This window comes from Phascolarctos cinereus, unplaced genomic scaffold, assembly GCF_003287225.1.
Source record: "Phascolarctos cinereus isolate Bilbo 61053 unplaced genomic scaffold, phaCin_HiC Scaffold_4;HRSCAF=312, whole genome shotgun sequence".
Taxonomy (NCBI): domain Eukaryota; kingdom Metazoa; phylum Chordata; class Mammalia; order Diprotodontia; family Phascolarctidae; genus Phascolarctos; species Phascolarctos cinereus.
The window spans coordinates 57894276-57914272 of NW_027555847.1; the positions used below are offsets into that span (position 1 = coordinate 57894276).

Below are 19997 nucleotides of genomic sequence, written 5' to 3' on the forward strand. Positions count from 1 at the left end.
AAGGGGCTTACCATAGTGCCTGGCACTTAGTAGGTTCCCTATAAATTCTTGTTCCCTTCCCCTCTCCAGACCCTGCAGTCTTCTTGTTCTTACTCCAAGAAGAGTAATCTGATAAATATTACCAGCACTGTCAGACAATATTCAAACCTTCAGCTCCACACACCTCACTATTCCTGTGACTCCCCAGAGGAAACCTCCCACCTGGCCTCCACTCCATTATCTGTAGTATCCCCAGTTAGAATGTAAGTTACTTGAGGGCAAGAACTATCTTACGTTTATATTTGTATCTCTGGCACCTAGCCCAAGACCTGGATCACAGTAGGTGTATGATAAATGCTCATTCATTGATTCATTTATACTTATCGCTCCAAAGGAAACTACACCTGAACCATCTTACTTTTCTTATTTCAGGCTCTATGTGGTCTTTGAAAAAGAGAGGTGTGTGTGGAGGGAGGAAATGTTCAGACCCAAGACAATACAGTTCACCAAATTAAGGGCCTACTATGTGCAATACTGATGGAGACAAAACGTGAAAAAATTCCACAGTCAATCCCTGCAAGGAGTTTACAATAGCAGGATATATATACATATATATATATACACACAATACACATATACATATATACATATATATGTATATGTATATACACACAATACACATATACATATATGTATATGTACATATATTCATATATACCTATATGCACATATAGACATCTACACATATAATTGTTTTGACAAATATTCATTTATTAAATGCCTCTTTTGTGTAAAACTGAACCAAAATATAGCTGAGACATATTCCCTACCTTCCAGGGGTTTATAGTCTAGAATTTTGAGTTGAACTATGTCATAAGTTAGAATATAATAAATTGAGAAAGCACAAGAGATTACAAGAAGGAAGGACTCTAGCTCTTCAAGGGTGTAAGATCTCCTCACTGCCCCTCCCCCTTTCTTGGTTAGGACCTGATGAACTAACCACCTGTTTTGGATATGCTATTGAGGTGGATGATGTATCCCCAGTGGTCTGCAAACTCTTTGAGAGAAGGGTCTTTGTCTTACCTAAACAGTTTGTCTTCCTCAGCACCTAGGACAGGGATCTAAGACTGCTAGGCCTCCAAAATCGTTTGTTGGGAATGTGTTGGCCTTTGAAGGATTATGAGGGGGCAGAATTGACTCTTTAAAATATGTGCTATTTTTGAAGCCAAAGCATCTGGTTCTGCTATTTACTCCCTCTGTGACTTTGAGCAAGTTACTGAAACTCTCTGGGTTTGTTTCCTCAGTTTGAAAATGAGTGTTGACTGCATGTGTCTGAAGACCATGATGGGGCTTCCAGGTTTAAAGGAAAAGTCATGGCTGGGCCACAGAACCTTCCTTCAGTGGGCCTGCCACAAATGACCGAGTTCTTGTAAGATCCTAGAGATTCCGAGGGCATGGGAAGCCAGGCTCTTATCTCTTGGGAGCCTATCCAGGACAGTCCCAGGCAGCTATCTCTGCTCACTTAGCACCTGCCATGCCTCTGGGTTTTTGTGACAGCTAGCCCTTGAAGGTCTGGTTGCAGAGGCTCTTTTAGGGACATAGGGACAGGGAGGGGAGGGGGAGAGAAAGAATACACACACACACACACACACACACACACACACACACACACAAACACACATACACCCAAGCCCCTAACTCCCTGGTACTCAACAACTTCTCACAGTGTTCATGGGAGCAAATACATAACTAAACAACAACAAAAAATACCCCACATCTACTAGGGCTGGAGGAAGGGGGAGAGGACAGCACAGGAATGTGAATTTTAATGTCCCAGAGCCTGCTTCTCCAGCAAGCCTAGAGGGACTGTTTGTCATTCACAACCAGCTGTTCCTTTTAATCATTCTCTTCCTCACTTTGAGGCCACTGGGGTCTTTCCCTCTTCCTGGAAGAGCTGGGGCTCAGAGACTTCACTTATTTTAAAGAGCCAAGTTGCCTTTTGAAGGGGACACCTCCCCCGTCCCACTTTGGAAGTTAAAAACTTCAGGCAACTTAGAGTGACAGATCAGGAACGTACTTAGAGCTGATACTCTAAACCCAACTATTTCACTTTATAGAGGAGGAAACTGAGGCCTAGAAAGGGGAAGTGACTAGCCCAGTGTTGCACATCTTATAAATGGCAGAGCCCCACAAGAACTCAGGTCTCTGGTCTCCCAATCTTGGGTGTCCCCAAAGCCTTAATGCGGTTGAGCTGCACTAAGACTGGGGACACCTTTTTTATAAGGAAGGGCCAATGGGGTTTGTTTTTAATCAATCAGTCAATCAACAAGCATTTAATTAGGTACTGGGTTCAGATCTAACCTCTCCGAAATCCTTGCTGTGATCCTTGGCAAATCATTTAAGCTCTCACTGTCACAGTCAGGAAGTCTATAAACATTTATTAAGTCCTTACTAAGCGTCATGTACTGTGCTTAGTGCTAGGAAGGCAAAAGACAGGCCCTGCTCTCAAGGAGCTCACATTCTGATGGGGAAGACAAGATACAAACTCTCTCTCTATGTATACATACATAATACATACATACATACATACATATATACATACATAATACATACATACATATATACATACATGCACACACGCATATGCTATATACAGAGCAGAGGGCAGTAATCTCAGAAGAGCACTGGGGTGGAGTGGGGGGAGACCGGGAAAGGCTCCTGCAAACGATGAGATTTAAGCTGAGATTCTAAGGAAGCCTGGGAAGCCATAGGCAACTCACTGAGACAGAGGGTCTTCAGTAGGGTACTAGCATTAGGTGTCTGAGAATCGACGAACTTGGATGGGTGGGGGGAATCTTTATTTTCACTAACCTAAATTCTTCCACTTGTTTAAAAACCTTATTCAGAGAAAAAGCCCATAGGCTTCACCGGACTGCTAAAAGGGATCCATGACCGAAAAAAAAAAAGGTTTAAGAACTCTTGCTTTAAGACTAAATTACAGAGAAGGTCTCAACCTGTATTGGCAGAGGGAGTGAGTTCCCTACACCAGTGAAATCACTGGGTCAATACCTGCCCCTGTCCCCAACCCTCTCACTTTGCCTCTCCATCTCCCTAATAAATGCCTGGCAATTTGTTAGTTCTCGAATGCAAGCACGAAAGTAAGCTATCTGGAGCCCCTCAAGAGCTTTACATTTCTTGACCTTAGCAAGCTGGTTTGCCCCTGTGCCCACAAGGCGCCTACATTCGGGGAGGGGCGCTATTTCTTTGCCTTACCAAGCTGGCCCTGGTCTTCAAGAAATTTACATTCGGTGGGGTGGGGGGCGGGGGGATGGGATATTCCTCCACCTTTCCTACTTGGCTTACTCCTACCCTCAAGGGGCTTGCATTCAGTGCGGGGTGGGAGGGCTGGAGAATTCCTCTGCTGTCCCACCCCTTGGCGGCAGGGAGCAGTGAAGTGGAAAGGTCCCATCCCCATTGCCCCAAGCTAAGGCAACGGGACTTGGTCCCCTTTAAGTGGCAGTGGGGCAGTGGGGCGGGGGCACGGAATCCCTGCTCTCCAACCAGCCCAGAATGAGGCGCGAGGCTGCCTGCCAGCCAGCGAGACTGCTGCTGTGAAGTGAGTGACTCGAGCCGCCAGGAGGGAGGGGAGGCAGGCAAAGAGAGAGGGAGGAGGGAGGCGGGCGGGCCGGGAGGGAGGGGAGGAGGGAGGGGAAAGCGAGCCAGAGAGAGGGAGAGAGCGGGCTCCGGCGCGGGGATTGCAATTAGCCGGATGCCTTGAGAGACAATAGCTGACATGCTTTGCGGCCTGAAAAAGGATTCGCAGGCGGACCTGGGTGAGTGCTCCCCCGTGGACTCCCCGAGTCCTCCCGCCCTGCCCGCCGACTCTCCCGCTGGACTTTTCCGGTGGATGGGATTTTTTTCCCCCCGCTTGGACAGTTGTAACAAAGAGCCGCCCACTTGCTGTTTGACTTGAGGGACAGGGAAAGGGGAGATGCATGAAGCCTGGGAGCCGGGACCCCAAGGAGTGGAAGGGCTTTTTGTCTACCCACCCACTGGAGCCCCGAGGGTTTGCCCGGGGGACTAGGGGCTGCGGGTGGCAGTGCACGCTGCCTGGTTCGTCCCGTCCCATGCCTTTGGGCCTTGGCATTGGGTGGGCTGGATCTATCCCCTGGCCCCTGGGTGAGTGGGTGGGGACTGGGTCTGGCTCCAGCAGGACACCGCTAGGAGAGATTTGGATGCCAGGGCAGGAGAGACCTTGCTGGTTTGCCCTGGTTTGCCCCAGCCCACTCCATCCCAGGTCCTGTCTCCCTGCGTTGTCTCAACCCTGAGCCCCCCCCCCCGGTGGGAACCTGGGGCTCTTTGTGAATGAGAGTAGTTGGAATCGGAGTTGGGAGGGAGCCAAGGAAAAGCCGTGGATGGGGAGGAGGGCAGGAAAAGGAAGAGGAGAAGAGGCTTTTTCCCGTGTGGGTAGAGCTCCACATGGGAGAAATGCCGGCTCGGGAGGGAGAGGAATCACCTTTGCCGCAGCTCGCTCCCGATCCCGTCGCTTCTTCCCTGAGCTGAGGGCTGAGCTTTGGGATTGAGGAGGGAAGGGGCGGAGGACTGCGAGGAGACTGAAAACTGGCATGTGAGAGAGGGTATGCAACCTGGAGAAGAGAATACTTGGGAGGGCAGTCATGACCGCTGCCAGAGAGTGCAGACTTATTCTTTGTGGTCCCAGAGGCCAGAGCTCCTACTGACGACGGGGTGAGATGAGGAGGCGGGTCCTGGCTCACTAAGAGAAGGAACTTCCTAACAATGAGAGCTGTCCAACAACGCCAGGGGCTGCCCTGATAAATAAAGATCCCCCTGTCACGGGCAGTATCCAAGCTGAGTCTGGATGACCACCTGTAAGAGATGCTGCAGAAGGGATTCCTGTACTGCGAGGGGAAGGTTAGACCAGATGACTTTGAAGGTCCGTTGCAGCTTTGAGATCCTAAGATTCTATGGTTTCCCTGCACACTGCAGGGCAGCTAGGGAACGACGCTCACAGAAGCTAGCTCGCTTTCAGAACCCTGCTTTCTGGGCCACACCCACTTAGAAGCCGGGCACTTGAAGTATTCCGACTGTACACTGAGGTTAGTGGCAGAATTATCTGGAGGCCCAGAGGCTGGGGTTGGAGTGAGCCATGCTTTTTCATAGGAGCTAAGGCTCTGAGGGGTGGGGAGCTGGAAGCAGCTCTTGTTTAAATTACAGCCGCCTTGCTGTAGAGCCTTCCCCCCAGGAATGAGGTCTCCTGCGCTCAAATGCTGTTACCTCCCTGATAATCTGGGGCATGATATAAGATTTTTCCTCAAATGTGCGCAGTACCAGGGAGGTCAGCCATTAAGGGCACGCTGAGGGGGAGGGGGGCATGTTGATCCAAATGAGTGGTCCCTTGAGAAGAATTTAATCTGAAGATGCTATTGTCTCCCCACCCCCTCCAGAAAAAGTGACCCCACATGGTCCAAAGATATTGTATTTAGAGTTTCTCAGTTTCAGCTGTCCCTCACTTAATGTAAAGGAAAGGAAACTCAGTCATCCATTCTGACATTTAAAGCCCTTTAGAATATGGCCTAATTTTCCCAGTCTAATCTTATTTCCTATCATGTGCTGACACACACCCTTTGCTCCAGCCAAGTTGGTCTCCTCAATGTCCCTCAAATATCTCCTACTTATTCCTGCCTCTGGATCTTTGCTAGTGCTGTGAACTTTGCCCTCCTCTACACCTGTTGAAATCCTACAATCTAATTCCTCCAGCTGAAATCCCCTCCCTCCCTCCCTCCCCTTGGATCTCCTACAAGGATCACAAGTTTCAGAGAGTTGTCTAAGGCTCAGAGAGGTTGTTACTTTCCTCTAATTACACAGCTAATGAGTGTCAGAGATAGGTAGAATCTGAACCTAGATCCTGCTGTCCAGCATCATCATACTTCAGTGATTCCTGGTATCCTTACTACCTCATTGCTCTGTAACGTGCTGTGTGAGTCCTGTCTCCCCCAAACAGACTGGAAGGCTCCTTGAAAGAAAGGAATGTTATTTCTTTTTTTCTCATATCCCCACACAGCAGATGCTCAAATCCTTGAAGAATGGGGAATCAGGCTTTCTACAAACTGATTTCTGTTAGTTTCTGCAGATGAGGCTCCCCTGCTGCAGAGGTATCCATACATTTGAATGTGACTTTAGCAGATGCTTGGGGGAGGAGGAGTGAGAACCTTACCACACCACTTTTTTGGTGAGGGGTAAGGGTAAGTCAGAGTGGTGGTGCTGAAACTATAAAGCATTATGATATAGTAAAGAAGCTCCATAACGGGACTGAGAAGACCTGGTTTTGAGGCCTGGTTCAGCTGCTTGCTAACTGTGTGACCTGGGTCAAGTCCCATTTATTTATTATTCATTCATTCATTCATTCATTCATTCATTCATCTATTTATTTATTTTGGGGAGGCAGTCAGGGTTAAGTGACTTGCCCAGGATTGCTCAGCTAGTAAGTGTCTGAGATCAAATTTGAACTCAGGTCCTTCTGACTCTAGGGCTGGTGCTCTATCCACTGCACCACCTAGCTGCCCCCCAAATCCTTTCAACCTCTAACTTAATAAGATTTCAACCTCTCTGACAGTTTCTGTCTCTGTAAATTGGAAACAATAATCCTTTCCTACCTCACAGAGTAGTTGTGAGAGTCAAATGAGATGTGAGGAGGACAGATTGTAAATAGAAATGTAAAATGGGTAACTACCTACCTGAAAAATACCTGTGGCTGAAGCATTAATCTGGCTGCCTCATTTCTTCAAGTAAGAGAAAGCACCAAGCCACCCATTGCCTCTTACCACTATCTTTCTTTCAAGCCCTAACTCTCCCCCCTCTCTCCCCCCATCCTCATCCCCTTCCCTGAAGTTCAGAATGTGGACTCTTGCCACTAGCAGAAGAGGCAGGGGGTTGAGAAAGCTCCCTGTTCTCCAGCACAGTTGGTGAAGGGGGGGCATGGGGATTCTGCTCAATCAGTTACTTCAAAAATCTGGAATTTGGGTCTGGGTGGTGATGAGGCTCAGCCTTGTCAACCGATATTGGAGAGTTCCTGTGGTCAAAATGGTCATCACCCTGTAGTCAGTCTGGGGAGGGACCTCTCCAAACCTAAGCAGGCAGAGTCTGTCATGAGGCCCATACTTGTGAGCCTGAATTAGAGATGCAAAACTGTATCATAGAAGCAGGAGGTCATAGCTGTAGTCCCCAGGGCCTAGAAAGGGTCCCTGAAAGAGACCTCAGACCAATCCTTTCATTTCATAGATGAGGCCCAGAGCCCCAAGAGGGTCTATGGTTTGCCCAAGGTTACACAAGGCAGTGAGCACCAAAGGTGAGGTTGGAAATTGACTCCAGAGCCTCTGCTCTCTCCACTGTACCTCGTAGCCTCTCCATAAAGCACCTTGTCATGGGGGATTTCAACCTTTTATTGTTTCAGATTCCCAGACCCCAGGTTTAAGAACCTTTGCTCTGTTCCAACCCTCTCATCTTACAGATGGGGAAACTGAGGCCCAGAGGAGTGTGTGCCCAAGGTCACACAGATAGAAAGTGGCAAATACAAAACCTAGTCTGTTGCTACACACTTTCACCCCCTCCCACCTTGGTAGAAACTACCAGAGGTTGTGTTCTATTGGCAAAGAGAGATCCAGGGTCTTCTCATCTCATGATGAGGAGCGGAGGCTTTCCTAGAGGCTTAATTGAATATCTCTACTTCATAGAGAATTGCCAAATATACAAAGTTTGAATTTGCAATTTTAATAACAATACATAGTACTTTTATAGCCCTCTTTTTTTTTTCAAAGTGTTATCATGTTTGGGATGTCATTAGATGCTCAGGATAACCTGGGGTGCTAGAGGGAAAAGGTTTGGTTTCTTCTCCATTTTTCATGTGAAGGAATTGAGGTAGAGGGTTGCAAAGGTACTTGTGGGTCAGTCCAGTGAATTAGTACCAGAATTAAGACTCGCCCAAATGACCACTAATCTAACATCCTTTTCTCCCAAGCAACACTTTGAAAACCTCTGGTTTACTGTATTCTGTTGAAGATGCACTAGGATTAGAGAGCCTTCAAGTTTTGTTTCACCCAGGGGCATTTGGCTTCAGGTGTTTCTGTGAAAGTGAGAGACACACTCTCATCTTTACCTTCTAGTGGTACATTTGCTCCAATATAGTCAAAGACTGAGCCTAAAAGAGAGTTGGCAACACTGTCATTAGATCAAGATTCCATGAATTTAGTTTTCAACAATTGGCTTCAACACTTCAGCAAGCATTTATTGAGTGCCTCCTGTGTTCCAGGAACCATGCTAGGAATTAGGGATACAAAAACAAAAAAGAGGCAGCTAGATGGCACTGCAGAAAAGGTGCTGGACCTGTAGTCGGGTGGATCCAAGTTCACATCTGCCCTCAGACGCTTACCTGGAGTGTGACCCTGGGCAAGTAACTTCAGTTCTGTCTGTCTCCGTTTTCTCATAACAATGATGTCACCTACGTCCCAGGATTCTTGTCATGATCAAACAAGGTAAATTTTGTAAAACCCTTTGCAAACCTTTAAGTACTTTATTATTATATTATATCACATCATATTATGCCATTTAATGTTATATACATATCATATCACATCATATTACATTATTTATATTATATCATATCATATGACATCACATCATATATTATATTAAATTATATTTATTAAGAAAAATATTTCCTGCCCTCAGTGAGCTTAAATTCTCCTAGGGGAAAACAACATGTGTACAGACAAGTAAATACAAAGAATATGCTGTAGACAATGCCTACAGTAATGTAAATGAGTATAGTACTAATAGGCAGTTCAACTTAGCTAAGTGCAAGGACTGACCTTGGTCCCAGAGGGCAGACGATGCAGCATCCTTCCCCGGCCTTGGTACAGAGGCAAAGGGCTACAGGTACAGAATGCAGCTTACACTGTCAGCTATTGATCCACTTTGCTGCAGCTTTCCTTTGTTACCAAAGAGAGGTGGAGGGGAGGAGTGGGGTCTAAGGAAATATTTGTGCTACACAATGTTAAAGTATCAATAATACTACATGAATGAGGGCCCCAGCAACAGCCTACATGGAACCCTGGAACTCTCCTGAACAAGGTTGAATCTATTTTTTAATGACCCAAAAGGCACCTCTTGGTCTTACAGGGGCCTCAGTCGTCATTTTGAATGACAGCTCTTTTTTTGGTTGTGACCCTGTGATAGGTCTCGTTAATGGAAAATGCTGACTGATAAAAGGCCGAGTAAACCAGGTTTTGCCCCAGTTGGATTTTCAGGTGCATGGTTACAAATAAGGCAGTTCCCAGAGGAAGAAAAGACATTCATGTGGGTTTTTCTGATGATGGTCTTGTCACTGTATGAGTCAGCTAAGCTGAGCAATACCTGGAATAGAAAAGCTAGGGTTCTGTCATTGCAGTGGTTACATATTCTTTACCCTCCAGGGTCACTCAGGTGCCATTGTGGTCAAAAGGCAGATGAATCTTCAGCAGCATTGCCTCTGGCTCTTTTGTCCAACATGCAAGTTACTGGGGTGGGCTAGGGCTTAGTCCACGGAACCAGCTGTGTTAGACGTAGCATAGTGATGCAGAAAATTAGAAAAGAGAATGTCAGGGCTAGAAGGGACCATAAACCATAGAATATTAGAGCTGGAAGGATCCCTACAACACAGCATGTCAGAACTGAAAGGGACCTTAGAACACAGAATGGCAGAGCTGGGAGGGACCTTAGAAGGCAGAATGTCAGAACTGGAAGAGATCGTAGAACACAGAATTTCAGAACTGGAAGGGACCTTAAAACATAGAATGGCAGAGCTGAAAGGGACTTAGAACACAGAATGTCAGAGCTGAGAGGGACCATAGAACCCAGAATGTTAGAGATGGTAAGGTCCTTAGAACACAAAATGGCAGAGCTGGAAGGGACTTTAACCCATAATGTCAGATCTGGAAGCGAATTGAGAACAGACAATGTGAGAATTGAGATGGACATTAGAACACAGAATGTCAGAGCTGAAAGGGACTTTAAACCACAGAATGTCAGAGCCACAAGGGACCTTATAACACAGAATGAAAGAGCTGAGAGGGCCCTGGAATACAGAATGTCATCTGTAGTATGTCAAATACTGCAGCAGGGAGGGAACTTAGACCATAAAATGTAGCAGTTGAGAGGGCCCTGAGAATGTATAATGGAGATCTGGAGGGTACCTTGGAGACCACCTCCTCTAGCCTCCTCATTTTACAAATGGATGAGGACAGTGAAGCTAGCAGGTTGGGAACCCAAACATAAACACAAGAGTTTCTTCCTGCAGTGAGATTAGATTGGCTACACAGGCTTTTCTTCTTCCCAACTCTCAGGAAAAAGCTAGTATTTGACTGAAGGAGGAAAAATAACCTGGCAACCAGATGAACTGGACTGAGGAATGGGAAAGAGAAGCCATCCAGGGGTTAATATTGGAAGGGGCTCCTCACAATGTCAGGGAACAAGGAATTCTTGCTGGAAAGGGGGCTTAGGAAGCTTTTGTAATTAAGACATCTTTTGTTTACTCAAGACCTTTATTGCATTTCTTCTAGAATAGCAATCACGTGATGCTTGTGGATGTGTGGGACACTTCAGAATTCTCATGCCCTTTCCAGGCCATTATCTCTTTCGACCCTCCTAACAACCCTGTTAGTCAGGGCAGGCATTATCCCCTTTTCAGAGGAATTAACCAAAGATGATTATTAGCAAAGCTGGGACTTAGCCCTGGACTTCTGACTTCTGGTCTGGCGTTCTTGCCTCCCCTGCCTACTGTGTCCTCAGCCTTGTGATAAATGCCAGGGATCAGGGTGAGTTGGGAGTAAAGAGGAAGGAGAGGAGGATAGAGCCCTTTCTTCTCCTATGGTTCCTCCCCAGCATATAGTTTTGTTCAGCATTTGTTAAGCTTCCCCTCTGTGCAGGAGACTGTACTAAATAAGCCCTGGGGATAAAAAGGTAAAAAATGATACAGCCTCCTTCGGGAGGGGGGGCTTACAATCTAAATTTTAACACAGGTGTAATGACTAAGTATACTGTATTTGGAGTTACCAGAGATGGGGTCAAACCCATCTCTCCTGCTTAGTACTCTTGTGCCCACAAACAAATGACTTCATGTCTCTGGGCTTTCCTTTCTGTATCCGTTAAAAAAAAATAACAGACTAGATCATTTCTAGCATACCCCACAGCTCAAAAAATCTATGATCCTCTAAGACTAAGTAAAATGCCAGGCAGTGTAAGGTAAATGCCAAAGCAGGACTTTGGATGACAAATGAACGCGATGTGAGTTCAGAGGAGGAAAAGGTTCAAATATGATTAAATATCGTCAAGCAGACAGTAATACATTAGGATAATAGGATTTGATGTGATGATAACGGAAGGTTTAGCGGTCAGCTAGTCCACCCTGTGTGTGTTTGGGTCAGTCACTTGACTTCCCGTGGGCGTCAGGTTTCTCAGTGTAAAATGAGGGGGGTAGACTGAGTATATCTAGTGGACCTGATGGCATTGTCAGGTTTGGAGGGAAAGCTAGCTCTGGGAAAAGGCAAGAGCAGTCTTTGTATGCCTGAGAGTGCTTGCCCTGGGTTCTATAGAGGAAGAAATTAGTCCCAGACATGGGAATTGACTTGCTCAAGGTCACACAGGTTACAATAACAGCAACTCACATTTCCCATATTTCTAAGGTGCCTGAAGGTTTAGAGACCTGTGGGTAGAGAGTGAAAGTGATATTATTATGCCCATTTTACCGATGAGAAAACAGGCTGAGAGAGAGAAAATGACCTGGCCATCCATTTCTGGTGCTTACTCTGGGAAAGATATCCCATTTCCCCATTTTTGCAAAGTCTTTTTTAATAAGAATCGTTATTTCCTGCCCCTTCATATTGTTCAACCAAGGTTGTTGATTTGAGAGCTTCTGGGGGAAATTTTTAAAAAAATTTTTTCCCAAAAGTTGGAAAGAAGAAAAATCTGTATAGCCAATCTAATTCCTGGGTCCCTCTTTTGTCCTGCTGGCTGGTGCCTAAACACCTGCCTTAGTTTCCTGCCTAGCATTCCAATCCAAGATTGGGGTCCTGCCCCTGGATTCCAGGACACATAGCTGGGATCTTCCTGCCTACTAGCCCTAATTGGTGCCAACTGCTTACCTGCCTGGACCTGTGCCTTAGGAAATGGGATTCTATTCCCTAATGCCCCTTTGCCTTCCAGAGGCTGAAGTCCTGTGGGTACTGAGGGGAAAGAAACTAGTTGGGACATTTTTCAGTGGTGAGGGACCTTCCAGTTCAGATAAACCTGCAACTTGCTTTAGCAATTTAAATATTTCACCACCAGAAAAAAAAAAAACTGCTCTCTAGAGTTGATGGTACTGTAACCTTTACAGATATTACCTAAGAATTTAATAATAGCTAGCATTAAAACAGTACTTTAAGATTTGCAAAGCATTTTACAAATCCTGTCTCATTTAATCTTCATAACAACCTGGGAAGTAGGTGCTGTTATTATCCCCATTTTATAGGTGAGCAAACTGAGGCAGGCAGAGTTCAAGTGATTTGACTAGAATCAAACAGCTGCTAAATGTCTGGGGCAGAATTTTTTTTTAATTGATTTTTTCAGTGAGTGAAAATCTGCCTTCTCTCTCTTACATGTCCCTCTCCGCAGTTGAAAAAGGAATTAAAAAAAGACTTTCTAGCAAATATATTTTTGATGTTAAGTTGTTTAGTCACCTCTGGCTTTTCATGCTCCCATTTGTAGGATTTTCCTGGCAAAAATACTGTAGAGGTTTGCCATTTCCTTCTCTAGGGCCCCCATTTTACAGTTGAAGAAGCTGAGGCAAACAGAGGTTAGGTGACTTGCCCAGGGTCACAGAGCTAGTAAGGGTCTGAGGTCAGATTTGAGTTCAGGTCCTCCTGACTCCAGACCCCGCCCTCTATCTGTGGCACCACCTAACTCTGTGTAGTGAGGCACATTCAGTCCCCACGTTGATTGAGGCAGGATGTGAATGAAGGTCTTTCTGATGCCAAGTCTGATACTGCATCCACTGCACAAGCTAGTTGCTTTCAGCATGTTGTGGATGCGAGTTTTAGGCAGGTGTGGGATGGGCTGGACAGCCCTGAGTGGACCTGAGATTCTATGGTTTACAGGGAAGAAAGTGGCCATTGCCTCCTTTTTTTCTTAAAAATCATTAGAAAAGGAGATTCTGGGGCAACTAGGTGGCACAGGGATAGTGTACCGACTGTGGAGCAAGTTGGACCTGAGTTCAAATCCAGCATCAGATATATAACACTCACTATTTGTGTGACTCTGGGCAAGTCACTTAACTCCAGTTGCCTCACCCCTCAAAAAAAGGAGATCCTATAAGCTTCCTTTGAAATTTCCTCCTCCTCCTTCCATAATCCATTCAAAGTCTGTTATTTAGGCTTGAGAAAAAAGTAGCAAACTAGAAAGCGAGCAACTGAGTTTCTGCTCTGGACAGTCTTTGCCAAACCATTTCCCCCTTTGGGTTAAATGAGCATGAGAGTGCCCCACAGGGTTGTTGCAGTGTGAGACACAGTCACATGCATTGGATAGAAGAGTGATCTTTGGAGTCTGAGGAACTGAGTTCAAATCCCTGGGCCCATTGTATGGGGCAAATCACTTAACCTGTCTTTGTCTCAGTTTCTTCCTTTACAAAAACTGGACTAGAGATAGATGATCCATAAGATCTTTTCCAGGACCAAATCCTAAAGTCCTAACATGAAATTGTCAAAGTACAAAGCTCACCTCAACTGCCATCTCTTCCAGAAAGCCTTCCCTGATTTCCCTAGTCACTGATGACCTTCACTACCTGCTCCATCTAGAATTCTCATTGTAGTTTGATCACACTTCTTTCCCACAAATATCTCATTTATTATTTTGTATTATAGTCATCTGAATATGTGACATTTGTTGTTCAGTTGTTTTCAGTTGGGTTTAATTCTTTGTGACCCCATTTGGGGTTTTCCTGGCAAAGATACTAGAGTGGTTTGCCATTTCCTTCTCTAGCTCATTTTATCAGATAAGAAAAATGAGGCAAGCAGGGTTATGTGACTTGCCTAGGGTCATACAGTTAGTAAGTGAGGTCAGATTTGAGTTCAGGTCTTCCTGACTCCACAACCAGTGCTCTATCCACTGCACCACCTACCTGCCCATATGTGACATATCTCCCTTCTATGTTATAGGCTACACAAGGAAAAGAACCATGTCTTCTAAACTTTGTGTCTCCTCCAGTGCCTAGCACAGTACTTTGTTGTTGTCGTTTAATAATTTATCTTCCCCAATTGCATGTAAAAACAACTTTTAGCATTCATACTTTAAAAAATTTGAGTTCCAAATTTTCTCCCTCCCTGTTTCCCCTCCACCCTCCCTGAGACAGTAAGCAATTTTATATAGGTTATACATGTGCAGTCATGCAAAACATTTCCATATCAGTCATGTTGTGAAAGAAAATACAGATTGAAAAAAAAAGAAAAAGAAAGTTTAAAAAAAGTAAGCTTTGATCAGTATTCAGACTCTAGCAGTCCTTTCTTTGGAGGTGGATAACATTTATATCCTAAGTCCTTTCGAATTGTCTCGGATCATTGTATTACTGAGAAGAGCTAAGTCATTCACAGTTGATCACTGTACAATGTTGCTATTACTGTGTACAATGTTCTCCTAGTTTTCCTCACTTTGTATCAGTTCATGTAAGTCTTTCTAGGTCTTTCTGAAGTCCATTTACTCATCATTTCTTTTTTTTTAATTTTATTAATTTATTTTGATTTATCAACAATCACTTCTATATGGTTTTGAGTTTAAATTTTTTCTCCCCCTTCCTCCCCACCACCCTCCCTAAGACGGCACACAATCTGATCTAGGCTATACGTATACATTCCTACTAAACATATTTTCACATTAGTGAAGTTGTAAATAAAAATTATAACCAATAGGAGGAACCATCAGAAGAGGAAAAAAAAAGATAGCGATTCATCTTTCACAGTTATGATTACTATCTGTGTCTTTTTCTCCATTCTTTTTCTCCCCAGTTTATGCTTTTCTTTTTCCTTTCTCCTTTCCCACCCTCACTATTGTTTTGCTTTTGACCACCACCTCCTTCAGTCTCTCCTCCCTTCTATTATCTCTTCCCTTTTCTTCCCTTTGGCCCTTACTGCTTCTTCCCTCCCTTCTATCCCCCCCTCCCTTTTCTTTCCCCTTTTTCCTCCTACTGCCCAAGTTAGATTTCTATACCTAACTGATTATGTTATTCCCTTCTTGAGCCAAATCTGATGAGAGTAAGGTTCAAACAATGCTCACCCCCTCCCTTCTTTCCCTCTGCTGTAATAGGATTTTCTGTCTTTTCCTGTAATGTAATTTACCCTTGTCTGCCTCCTCCTTTCTGAGTACATTTTCTAAGATCAGACTAATCCACTTACTTGGATCCATTTAACCCACTTGATTAGATTTTTTTTTATCATTACATCAAAGTCAACTAATATCTACCCCATTTGTGTACACTCCTTTAACATGGTGTAATAACAATACAGTTCTCAAGAGTTGCAAGTGTAGGGATGTAAACAGTCCGCCCTTATTAACAACATTTTGTATCTTTCTGTCCCATTTACCTTTTTATGTCTTTCTTGAATGTTGTACTTGAAGATCAATTTTTTTTGTTGTTGTTGTTGAGCTCTGGTCTTTTTATGAGGAAGGTTTGGAAGTCTCCTATTTGGTTGAATATCCATCTCCTCCTTTGAAAAATGATGCTCATTTTTGCAAGGTAGTTGATCCTTGGCTGCAATCCAAGCTCCTTTGCCTTACAGAATATCATGTTCCATGTCCTCCAGTCTTTTAATGTAGAAGCTGCAAGGTCCTGTGTAATCCTGACTGTGGTTCCATGATATTTAAATTGTTTCTTTCTGGCTGCTTGCAGCACCTTCTCTTTCATCTGGTAATTTTGGAATTTTGCTATTATATTCCTTGGCGTTGTCAATTTGGGATCTCTTTCAGGTGGTGAGCAGTGTATTCTTTCTATGGTTATTTTACCTTCTGGTTCTAGGACTTTTGGGCAGTTTTCCTTTATGATTTCCTGAAAGATACTGTCCAGGCTCTTTTTTTCATCATGATTTTCAGGTAGTCCAATGATTTTTAAATTGTCTCTCCTGGATGATTTTCCAGGTCAGTTGTTTTACCAATGAGGTATTTTATGTTTTCATCTATTTTTTCATTTTTTTGTTTCTGTTTGACTGATTCTTGCTCTCTCATAGAGTCATTAGTTTCCATTTGTCCAATTCTAGTTTTTAACAGATTGTTTTCTTCTGTTAGTTTTTGTACTTCCTTCTTCAATTGGCCAATTGTATTTTTAAGGGATTTGTTTTCTTCAGTGTACTTTTTTTCCAGTTTGCCAATTGTGTTTTTTAGGGACTTGTTTTCTTCAGTGTACTTTTTTTCCAATTGGCCAATTGTATTTTTTAAGGACTCTTCTACCTCTCTCATTAGACTTTTAAAATCCTTCTTGAGCTCTTCTAAGAAGGCTTTTTGGGCTTCAGACCAGTTCATATTCCCTTTTGATGTTGCAGATGTGGGTTTGTTGACAATGTTGTCCTCTTCAGAATTTCTGTCTTGATCTTCACTCTTCTCATAATATGAATCTATGGTACTTCTTTTTACTCATGGTTTCTTTATTCTCTGGCCTTTAAAGAGATTGAGCTCTCCTGCTGGGTAACAGAGGGCACTGACCCAAGCTTCTTGTGTTGGAAGCCTAGGTTTTGGTCACTGGCTTTGTATGCTGGGGCCTCTTATGTTGGCAATTGTAGGCTGTAGGGTTTTGGCAGCTTACCTTGTGTTGGGCTGGAATCAGCAAGGCTGGAACTTTCAGGCAATTCTAGGTTACCTGCTTTTCCTTTCCTTTAGCTTTTTTCAGCTCCTTTTAGATGGATGCTGCAGGGCATTTATCTGCCTAGGGCCCCTTGCAATGCTGCCCCCCTCATTTCTGCTAATGCACTGGGAGATTCCTTTGCGGTAGAGTGCCGAGGCACCTGGTGGTTTTCTGAGCTGGTTTCCACCAGTTCCCAGGCACTTAGAGGTCCAGGTGTTGGTGTTTGCCTGCTCTACCACCTGGGCTTTAGGATCTCCTCCTGGTTGACAGTTGGAGGCTGTGGGGTTCTGACAGATTACCTGGTGTTAGGTTGGAGTCAGCAAGGCTGGGACTTTAGGAAGACTCTTCAGTTCCTTTCAGATGAATGCTGAAGGGTGTTTATCCACCTGGGGCCTTTTGTAGCACTGCTTCCCTTATTTTTGCTGAGGCACTGGGAGACCCGTTTGCTGGGCTGCTGTACTGCTATTCCCCGTCTTTCTTCTAGTTCAGCTGTTTCAGGGTTTTTTTTTCCCTGGGGTGGTATTTTCTGGGTTTTCAGAGGTTGATAGGGGAGGGTGAGAGCAATTGCCTTTTTACTCTGCCATTTTGGCTGCCAGAAGTGGAAACCTGTTCATCATTTCTTATAGCACAATACTATTCCATCAGAATTATATACCACAACTAGTTCAGCCATTCTCCAATTGACAGACACCTCAATTTCCAATTCTTTGCCACCACAAAAAGAGCTAGCACCATATTTGTATACAGTAGGCATTTAATATTTGTTGAGAAACTGAATGGATTCTGCTTCAAGTTCCTGGACACAATTCTTTCTTTGTCCCGCTTTACACCCCCCAGCTAGACACTCACTTGTTATTCACAGTCTCATAGGATTACTGATGCCAAGCACCTGCCTACTTCTTATTACCTGTTGTTTGGACTTCCCCCAATCAGTTGGCCCAACTCTGCATTTCATGAGGGTCTTCTAGTTATCCCTGGTCTGGCCATGCCTACTCCAGACCAGCTCTAGTGGTGTTGATCCTCTTCCTTTCATTCATATGGCATTGGACCCAAGGATATTGGGATGGTTTCTGTCTTCCAATTGTGATGGAGCCTGGTAGTGCCAGATAGCCAGCATCTTTTCAACTCAACAAGTATCAATGAAGCCCTTACTATATGCAGAACACTCTAGTGGAGATCTAAAGTTTAGATAAGATACAACCCACTACCTTCATGGACCCTAAAGTCTAGGAGGGAGATAAGATAGAAACACACAGAAATAACACGTAATAGACACAAGTGAATCTTAGAGGTTCACGGTGCAATGTGGTAGGGAAGGGAGGAACAAGGGTGGCTCCCTGGGGGGGAGGCAGATCAGGGAAGGTTTCTTAGAGGAGATGGCATTTGTTTGGGGCACTTGTCTCTACCTCATGCTAGCCCCAAAGAGATATCAAAGGCCTTTTCCATTCATCTATTCACTCATTTGTTTATTCCTTCAGCAGACAGTGTAGTAGAAAGAAAGCTGGGTTTGGACTCAGAGTCCCAGGGTTCGAATTTTGGCTCTGCTCTTTGTTACTCTTGTGGCATTGGGCCAGGCACCTGCCCTCTCGGCATTGTACTTTCCTGGTCTTTGAAATGGTCAAAGTGGACTGGAAGCTGTCCAAGGTCCTTTCCATATCTAAATCCTGGGTGCAGAGCTCCGGCCAGGGTCCTTTGGAAGAGATGTGAAGTCTCGCCCACTCTCCGTTCCTACTGTCATGGAGCTCATCCCCTGGGATGCCTTCAGTGATTGTCATAGTATAAAAAACCCAGAGTAGTTTAAGTTTGGAAGGCACCTCTTGTATGTTATCTCACTTGAACCTCATGGCAGTCTTATGAAGTAGGTATTAGAGATATTATTATCCCCATTTTATAGATGAGGAAACTAAGACTTGAAAAGGATAAGTGTAGATAAGTTTTGGGAGGGGAGGGACTATGTTTATTTTTGTCTTTGTGTTGTGGGCACTAGCATGGTTCCTGGCAATAAATGCTTGTTGAATTGTCCAGGGCCATCCTACTAGAAAATTTCAGGGCAGGATGGAAACTCAACTCTACCTGACTCCAAGTCTGACATGCTATGCACTATACCAGCTGCCTCTCTGGACAAGAAAAGATAGAGGATTGCAGGAGGGAGGACAGACTCAGCCACTTGGACTAAGTAAGCAGCCTCAAAGCTGAGCTCATGGGGATGACAAGATGAAGCATCCCAGCCCATGGCTTCAGATGGCTGTAGGGATCAGCTGATCAATCTAGCCTGCCAGCAGAATCGATGGAGTTAATCATTAAAATGGTCAGAACAACCCATCTGTGAAATGGTCAGTCAAGTTTCGCTGGTCTGTTAATATCCTGATTGCATGAGCCTAGGGGACAGACCTATTGATAGCAAGGGATGGGCTGGGGTTCTAGCTGAGGAAGGCCTTAAATCCTAAGCAGGTGGGAGGGACCCTTCAGTTCTGACCCAGAGGGAAGCATCATTAGGTCATTAGAACAGTATGGATCCTTCTGCCCAAGCCTGTGACTATAATAAAACCCTGCTGATGGTAGGTGAGCACCTGGGCCATCCTTCAGTGGCTTGAGGACTATGATAATTCCATTCAGGCCTAGTTGGCAGAGGATGGGAATCATGCTCTAGAAGATTCTGTAAATGCTCCCAAATCGCTAGTGTCACCCACTGCTGGATTTATTTTTCTAAAATATTGCTTTTGCCCTGTCATTATTCCTGCTGATGGCTTTCTGTCCTACAGACTTAAATTCAGATCTCTCCACTTGGCATTCAAGGTCTTCCATAATCTGGTCCTCCAACCTAATAATATTAACCCGGAAAAGGTTTATTAAATCTAATTGGGAGGGGGGGAGCTAGGTGGCACAGTGGATAGAGCTCTAGGTCTGGAGTCAGGAAGACTCACCTTCCTGAGTTCAAATCCAGCCTCAGACACTTACTAGCTGCGTGACCCTGGGCAAGTCACTTAACTCCACTTCAGTTTCCTCATCTGTAAAATGAGCCAGTAGGAAAGGCAAACCACTCTAGTATCTTTGCCAAGAAAGCTCCAAATGGGGTCATGAAGAGTCAGACATGATGGAAACAACT

General features: G+C 44.6%; 1 protein-coding gene across 1 annotated transcript in view; it reads left to right on the forward strand.

The window, feature by feature from the left end:
* Positions 1–3772: 3772 nt before the first annotated feature.
* The window catches only part of GRIP2 (glutamate receptor interacting protein 2), a 169601-nt gene continuing 153376 nt past the window's right edge, over positions 3773–19997 (forward strand). The window contains exon 1 of the mRNA XM_078151683.1: positions 3773–3917. Within this exon, the coding sequence (XP_078007809.1) occupies positions 3773–3917 (145 nt within the window). The remainder of the gene's footprint in view (positions 3918–19997) is intronic.